The sequence below is a fragment of the Rhamphochromis longiceps genome, linkage group LG12 (assembly GCF_057381845.1).
Source record: "Rhamphochromis longiceps isolate RC_006_pf linkage group LG12, R_longiceps_female_GT1.1, whole genome shotgun sequence".
Taxonomy (NCBI): Eukaryota; Metazoa; Chordata; class Actinopteri; order Cichliformes; family Cichlidae; genus Rhamphochromis; species Rhamphochromis longiceps.
In genome coordinates this window covers 35098890-35107338 of record NC_140568.1, presented here as the reverse complement: position 1 = coordinate 35107338, position 8449 = coordinate 35098890, and the positions used below count along the sequence as shown (strand labels likewise).

The 8449-nt window shown below is 39.9% G+C and overlaps 1 protein-coding gene across 1 annotated transcript; it reads left to right on the top strand.

The window, feature by feature from the left end:
* Nucleotides 1–1307: 1307 nt before the first annotated feature.
* LOC146657738 (protease-associated domain-containing protein 1-like) lies at nucleotides 1308–8369 on the top strand. Its single transcript, XM_085426045.1, has 5 exons — nucleotides 1308–1523; nucleotides 1763–1863; nucleotides 1977–2086; nucleotides 7069–7236; nucleotides 7342–8369. Exons 1-5 carry the CDS (start codon nucleotides 1448–1450, stop codon nucleotides 7460–7462), a joined length of 576 nt encoding a protein of 191 aa, XP_085282171.1. The 5' UTR covers nucleotides 1308–1447; the 3' UTR covers nucleotides 7463–8369.
* Nucleotides 8370–8449: the final 80 nt, after the last annotated feature.

Sequence of the window (8449 nt, the reverse complement as noted above, 5' to 3'; positions counted from 1 at the left end):
TGTGGATAGTTCACATGTAAATGAGCTTTATTAACCTTTATTAGGGCATTACATTTTTTTGTTTTTTCATTTAACTGGGATTTGATTTCTGTCATTTTGGCAAATAGTTTAAATCAATACAGTAAAATGGGACAACCTGCTACTTTCCAGTGCCTCTAAGTTTGTATTTATAGTTCTTGATTTCTGTTCATATCTGTCCTAGTCTCATATCCGTGTTTTGTCATTCCTTCAGTCTCTCCAGTCATGTACCCGTGTCTGTCTGTTCTGTGTTTTGCTCCTTTGTCTCTCCAATCTGTCACGTTTCCATGTCTGTTTATCCCCAGTCCCAGTTTCAAGCCCATGTGTCTTAGTCTGAGTCTCATTGTGTGTTACTTCCTCTTCCATTTTGATAGTCTCGTGTGTATTATGTTTAGTTTTTCTTCCCCTGTCTCATCAGTCTGACTTTGGTTCAGCTGTGTTCCCCAGGTGTGCTCTGTCTGCCCGCTTCTCCTCCTGTGTATCTCCCTCTGTTGTGCTGTCCCCTCAAGCTGTGTGGTTCTATATTTTTCCCTTGTCTTTCCCCCTAGATTTAAAGGTACTTATTTTCTAGTTTAACACTCTACCTGATTTTTTTTTCTGGTATTGAATTTCTTACAGCAATTAAGTTGTCAGGAAGGACACGAGAGTTTTTTGGGTCAGGAAGTTATAAAGAGAGAAAAAACACCTGCTTTATTAGGTGCACTTGCATAATTGCTTGTTAATGCAAATATTAAAACACTTGGTCACATGACAGCAAGTCAGTGCATTTATGCATGCAGACATAATAATGGATTGGATTTATATAGCGCTTTTCAAGGCACCCAAAGCGCTTTACAATACCACTATTCATTCACTCTCACATTCACACACTGGTGGAGGCAAGCTACAGTTGTGGCCACAGCTGCCCTGGGGCAGACTGACAGAAGCGAGGCTGCCATATCGTGCCATAAGTTCAAAATGAACCTAAATCTCTGAGGATGAAGAATGAAGGGAGTTTTTAAAGTAAAAGGTGACAGTACAAGCAAAGTGCACCTAACAAAGTCTCTGATGATTGTACACGATAGGGAGATCAACTAATGACTTTTAGGTCATTGTGATAAATTAAATAAGTAACTGCCAGCTTCATAAACATCATACATATTCATATGCATCTTGCAGGCATGTTAATAATAATAACAATAAAACACAGAGACACATTTACCAGTAGTTTGAAAAACTGGTGCTAAAAGAGCACCACAACTTCTTACCCAGTCGCCTCATAGCAGAAGCTACAACTGGGACATGCGCATGCGCGGAAAGAGAACGGCGGAAATGGTTGGCGATCTGACAGAAGCACAGCGACAATGGACGCTGCACTGTTTTAAGACACAAAGAGACACACTACAGTCTCATCTCTGTAACGCGAGGGAGATTTACTAATGCCTTGAACATGGGGAAGGTTTGTCGAACAGCAGCGATAGCTTTATACCTCTGGGGTCTCTTTATGCAGTTCAGTCGTCTGTCAGGTGAGAATAAAAACAGAAATGGGAACGTTTGAAATTAACAGCTAACTGTTCGTATTAGCTGCAAGAGTTGTTTTTTTTAAGTATTTCTTTTTGCACAACAGCGACTTGAGTTAAGGGGCTTATTGTGGCATTTATTTATGGTTTCTGTCTGGCATATCCGTGCAGTGTTTGTGGTTTATTAATATTTCTGATATAAACAAGTCACGCATGATAAGTGCTTCTTTTCGGACCTCCTTCAGCTCTTGGGGTCAATGAACTGCTGTATTTCCGGGTCATCAGTCCAGAGGAGATAGGCTACCTCTTCAGTGCTGCACCTGCTAAAGACTTTGGAGGCACTTTCGTGAGGCCTCAGTCTTCTGTTAAATAATTTGATAATCAAATGTTTTTAAAGTCTCAGGTGCACAACTTCACCTTCCCTCTAATCATACTCTTTCCTTCTCCTTTGACCCACAGACATCATTTTACGATGAGATTTTTCTCGTGCCAGCAGACCCTGCAGATGGATGCTCAGAGTTGATGGACAGAGAGATCCTTCAAGGACAAGTGATCCTGGTGGAAAGGGGGTACGCATACATGCCTCTGTACCATTGTGAATTGTAAACTATGTGAACACAAACCAGGGGTTAGGAACTGAGAATATAACCTTGGACATCTAGCAGCAAAAGTGTAGGGAAGGAGATAGCCTAATTACAAGGCAGCTAATTTTATCTTTAGCTAAATTTATCCCATCTCAAATCATCAAGATTTTACAACATTTTCTGCTCAACCACGTCTGATTGGCTTAAAAACGTACTGATTTAAAATGTGAGCATATGTTGCAAAAGAGGTGAGAATCAACAGATGCCCCACAATGCGTTATTATCACAATAGTTCACTTACTCATGATACGATATTTTTAATAAATTTTTTTTATTATTGTATTTCAATAACGTGCATTTTAATTTATCCCCTTTTTCAACTGCAAATTGTGTCTTCAAAGTTAATCTTTGCCAATATTTGTTTTATCCAATAAGATAAAATTATGACTTCCGTTATTTGTTTTTTGTTGCAAAATGAGGTCGTCTAGTACAGCGGTCCCCAACCTTTTTTGCACCACGGACCGGTTTATGCCCGACAATATTTTCACGGACCGGCCTTTAAGGTGTCGCAGATAAATACAACAAAATAAAACTAGTACCGGTACCGAAAAAAAGAAGATTTATTCATAACACACGTGAAAAGACCCAAGAAAACGGAGTTAACGATAAAAACGATAACAAAATAACGCTGAAAACCCTGAAAACCATACATTTCACACCTGAGCCTCAACTCTCGCGGCCCGGTACCAAATGACTCACGGACCGGTACCGGTCCGAGGCCCGGGGGTTGGGGACCGCTGGTCTAGTATACCAAAGGTCTTACTCAAACCTGCCATAAATGTTACCATTAGCCCGAATCAGTCTGTGTGTATGGGGTCAAGTTGGCAATTACATACAGTCTGTTTCTGATAATACAGCCATTAACTGTGATATCAGTGAAAATCACATGTTGCTGTCTACACTTAGCAGCTGATCCGGTTCTATCGGAATATAACCAGATCCAGGACTGTTTCACATCTTCAGGTATCTCAGGATGTGCCATGTTATAATTTAAAGACCTTGCACAGGGCTCGCAAAATTTCAAAATCCCTGGTAGCCCTTCGGGGAGGGACTCTTCAGTTTTTGGTAGCCCAAAATAAATTTAAGTAGCCCGAATAAAAAAAGAGAGCAATTTTTTGATTGATGTTTTGTTTCCTGTTTTGTTTCCGTATAATATTGTAACGGAAACAAAACATTAATCAAAAAATTGTTGAAACACAAATTACAACATTGTATAAAAATTACAATCATCAACTCAAATACTTGGTTCTAATTGAAAACAGAAATTTCTATGAACTTGTAAGAACTGTGTAGGACATGAATCAGTCTGTGTCAGATCCTGAATTTGAAATTTCCACTGAAGTCGCGGGTAAGAGGCAAGTGGAACCAAGATCTAGGCCATTTGCTTTTTGAAGTTTGCAAAGACTGCTAAATTGTGCCAGTGGTAGTTCACTCTTTGCAACATAGTACGCTGTTTTAAACAGATTTTCAGGTTTATTTTTAGTATGTTATTTGCAATTGGTATTTGTTCTGGGAAAGATATTGCAGACTGAGCAATGCATTTCTTGCATTTCTCATGGGTTCTAATGGGGGCCTTTCTTAAAATTACTGGTCCCAGTAACAAAGGCGCTTGTCGACTCAGAAATCGAGGGAAAACCAACAACACACCCGGCAGAACATTGTTATTTACACGGGTGCACATGGTAAATGGTAAATGGCCTGTATTTATATAGCGCTTTTACTCGTCCCTAAGGACCCCAAAGCGCTTTACACATCCAGTCATCCACCCATTCACACACACATTCACACACTGGTGATGGCAAGCTACATTGTAGCCACAGCCACCCTGGGGCGCACTGACAGAGGCGAGGCTGCCGGACACTGGCGCCACCGGGCCCTCTGACCACCACCAGTAGGCAACGGGTGAAGTGTCTTGCCCAAGGACACAACGACCGAGACTGTCCAAGCCGGGGCTCGAACCGGCAGCCTTCCGATTACGAGGCGAACTCCCAACTCTTGAGCCACGATCGCCCACATAAGTGGTCCGCATTTGCGCATTCGCTGTCAAAATAAAAGACGCGCACCAGATAAGAAGTTGCAACGCGCGTTTGCGTCCATATAAAAAGCACTGTTTTTGTTCGCTAGAGTGGGATTTTCACGGCACATTCCACACCACATCTCTGTGCGTTCATCATTTGTTTGAAGCCAGCTCACCTCCTGCAACCACTTTTCTGAGAATACGCGCTTCTTTTGTGGTTCGGACTCCTGACATTTGTTTGGAGGTGGAGGAACACCAAAGTAATTGCTTAAAGGAGCTTCTTCGACATCTTTAAGAGTTCTAAACAAATGTCTGTCCTCCTCCTGAAAATCTTATGTACCCAAACACGCGTTGCAACTTCTTATCTTGTGCGCTCTTTTTATTTTGACAGCGAATGCGCACCTGCGGACCACTTATGTGCAGCCCTGGTTATTATTTAGCTCGTCATATTGCAGCCACAGAAATTCTTTTGTCCATGAAACCATAAAGCTGCACTTTCTTTTTGCCTTATAGTCTGATTTGTCATAACTTTTCCATTTTGTGGTAAGCTTTTCTTTGGCTGTCACTTCTTCACCCTGACCTGTCTTATTTGGCTCAGCAGAACTAAAATATATATCCTGCTGCTTTTACACACGCACTCACATAAGCTCAGCGATTCTCTGCGCAATCAACCTCTCATATGTTTAAGCTTGCTGCGGGAGATTTCACTTGTCATGTTTGCATAGTAAGCTAACGATTGATAAGACGATGTCAGAGGAATTGGTGCGCAAATGATCGTCACTCACCAATCAGTGCTGTCGCTCTCTATACACAGTTCACGCGATTGCAAAGTGAAAGCAAAAAACAAGCGCAAATTAAAACGTGATTTCAATATGTCACATATTGACAGTGGCTCATCGATGCCAATGACATAATTACCCAGCTACATTTCCGAAAGAATGCAAAAGCATTGACATACATTTTTCCTTCCTACGATAGCCCGACGGGCAGGGCAGAGATAGATTTTTGGTAGCCCGACTGGAAAAATCGCTAGCCCCGGGACGTCGGGCTAGCGATTTTGCGAGCCCTGTTGCATTATATAGTGGAGCCAAATGCAACAATTACTTGTGAGAAAATACTCAAAAATCCCTGTCAACCTCTGGCAGTACAGCACTTAAAGGACACAAGAATAACAGTAACAGTAACAGGCAGAGAAATCCACAGAGAGGCGCAAATAAAGGATAAATTAAAGATTATTCTCAGTATTTTCATCTGTTCATGTGAGGGTTTGTCATTTATGGGGGGGACCCCTTTTGTAACTTTTCTGAGACTGATAATTTCACATTGGGTAGTGGACAGCCCTGCCCTGTTGTTGAACTCCTATTTCTTACTTAAAGAACATAACTGAAAGCATTTTTTAAATTTTTAATATGCTGACACAGTTAAAAGTCATGATTGCGCAATCGCAAAGTGATTCATACATAGCTGGAGAGTTCTTGGCAAACACGGGACATTGACTTTCAAACTCCTTAGTCTTGTAATCGAGTCCATGATACCAAGTGAAACTTCAGTGAGCTGTTATTCTGGTTCTATCATGTTGAATCTTTGGTCAAAACAGTGCCTAAAAGCTATTTACCCATGATTACCAACAATGATACAGTCAGCAGAGTTTCAAAGAAAGCATAGCCACTACTTAACTTCAGGATAGTATTTCAAGAACTGTTGTCACTTCTACTTAGGTTAGGTCCATAAGTTTTTGGACAGTAAGACATTATTTGTAATCTTGCCTCTAGGGCTGTGCGATATGACCAAAATCTCATATCCCAATATAAGAATTCTATCGTCTGATAACGATATAAATCACAAAAATGTAACATTTTCTGTAAATTCTGTGAATCTCGGGCAGCTCGTCTTGCGGGAAGTGTTTCCAGCTGCGCGTCATGTAGCTGGAGTCGAGTGTTTTAACCTTTGTAAAGGCCACCGTTTTCTTTGTGAGTATTTATTACACAGCGTGCTGCGGGGAAAAGCCTGTTCTAACGTTTGAGTATAAGGTTTATTTTTTTTAGCACCTGGCGGCTCTTTTTTAATTCACATCCGTAAATTATCTGCTCTTTCACGTGATTCAGTTTATTTTGAAAAAGTCTCAACTAGATCTTGAACTTTATTGTGAAAGGTTTATGTGGAACATAAACAAACGGACAAGCGATGCTGTTACCCTTGTTGTTGCTAACCACAACGCATAAAAACAGGCGCTTGTCCCTTCATAGTGTGGTTATATAAAATATAAGAGAAAGAGAGAACTTTAAGAAATTAATATAGCCACTACAGTGACCATCAAAACGATGAAAAAATATTGCCGTAAACAGTTTATTTTGCGACACCACGAAACAAACGATAGCGTAAAATGAAACGATAGACGTTTTTATATCGTCATCCGATATATATCGTTATATCGAACAGCCCTACTTTCCTCCCTACATTAGTGCAGTAGATTTTAAATCAGATCAAGGCATTTTTATCAGTCAACTAGTTTAATCTGGCCTCCTTGTTCTTAACCAGTGGTTAGCAGCTTGTTGTACACTTTCTGTATTTTGGTTCATGAATGTTTCTGTTAATTAGATTAGACCTTGACAATGAGTGGTGTTGTTCTTGGATAGATGTTGTGAAGGGTTTATTCTTAACCAATAAAATAATCTGTGATAATTTACTTTAGTTTTCTTTTGCATTCTTTCAGGCATTTTGGCATTGCTGAGCTTGCCAGTGCAATCCTGTTTTTTAGCAAATTGTTTGCCAATTTGTAGATTTGTCCACTTCGAAAGTTTTTGCTATAACATAGTGCTATAACAAGCTTTGACAGCACATCTTAAACTGGTTATGCTTTTTTTTTATTTTTTTTTTTTATAAACTTCAGAGGTTGCTCCTTTGTACAAAAAGCCCGAAATGTAGAGGAAGCAGGAGGAAAAGCAGTTCTTATTGCTGATAACGCAGAGGACAACGACAGTCAGTACCTTGACATGGTCACTGATGGAAGCACTGCCAAACCAAGCATACCTGCTCTTTTCTTGTTAGGACGGGATGGGTGAGAGATGCAGACACACACACACACACACATATAAATTCTGTTGCATTCGAGCAATTATCCTATGAAAAGCAGGGACACCATTTCGTCTTTCTGTATTTTTAGGATGATGATCAGAAGATCTCTTCAGAGACAAGCACTGCCTTGGGCTGTCATTTCAATTCCTGTCAATGTTTCTGCTTTGGCCTCGTTTCCATTCAAGCAGCCTCCTTGGACTCTTTGGTAGAAATGACTCACTCACAAATTCATCCAATAAACAGTTTCTGTCATTGGTGCACAACATGTAAATTGCAACTAAATCTGAAGCCTCACAAGGACATTTCTGATTATGGTTGGCACGTGCACCTGCGCTAAGTCACTAAATCTAACATATAGAATGATTGCACTCAGAGCCTGTAGAGTATGGGAGAAACTTGTTTAGCCACTGAACCTGGAACAAATCATCAAATAAAAAACGAAACCTGCATGCTCATTCTTAGTGCTTAGCTAAACTTGTGTGTCCAGGAAAACAGTCTCCAGGAACTTGTGTTCAGATGCTTTGTATGTCGTTTTGGTTACGAAACTGTGAAAAAATGTTGAGAAACAGAAACGACCTTCCTTCTGTTTTATCAAATAGTCGAAACTGCAGGGGGGAAAAACCAGGCCATTACATTCCTGTTTATGCGCATCAGCTTGTAACAGTGTGGTTCTCTTGTGTGAATGGAAAAATTTTTTTCTCATTATGGATAAGTAGAAACTTCAATTTAAAAAAAGAAAAATTGACTTGTTTGATATTTTAGTGCCTTTTGTCTGTGCATTTTAGTTAGTTCACTGACACATTTGTTTGTAGTTTCGGTAAACAGGACTGATGAAAATTAAAAGCATGAGATGCCACGAATAGCCTTGCTGAAAATAATAATAGACATTGTGATGATATTGCAAAGACATGTTAATCTGCACAAAGTTAACTGGAAGGCAGCTATTGTAAAGCTCTAAAGAGAGCTTTGACTGCTCTGGAAACACCATGTCAGAGTTCACCCTAGTGAAAATAATTGCCACTACATTATCCTGTATTTTATTTTTAAGAATGTCCTGATTTGAATAGTCTTTGTAAATAAAGTTGTATGTTTAAGGTTGTAAAGACTTTATTTGTTGGCCAGAAGATAAATACCAACACTAATTTGGGATGAAAAGTTTTGCCTGGTCAGCTTAAAGTAAAGATGCTCTAGTTCAG

Bases quoted from the DNA above. Each gene is read 5' to 3' on its own strand.
- LOC146657738 (XM_085426045.1), top strand. From the start codon at position 1,448: ATGGGGAAGGTTTGTCGAACAGCAGCGATAGCTTTATACCTCTGGGGT. The intron at 1,864-1,976 runs GTGAGGCCTCAG...TTTGACCCACAG, and splicing joins AAGACTTTGGAGGCACTTTC to ACATCATTTTACGATGAGAT. The intron at 7,237-7,341 runs GTGAGAGATGCA...CTGTATTTTTAG, and splicing joins TTCTTGTTAGGACGGGATGG to GATGATGATCAGAAGATCTC.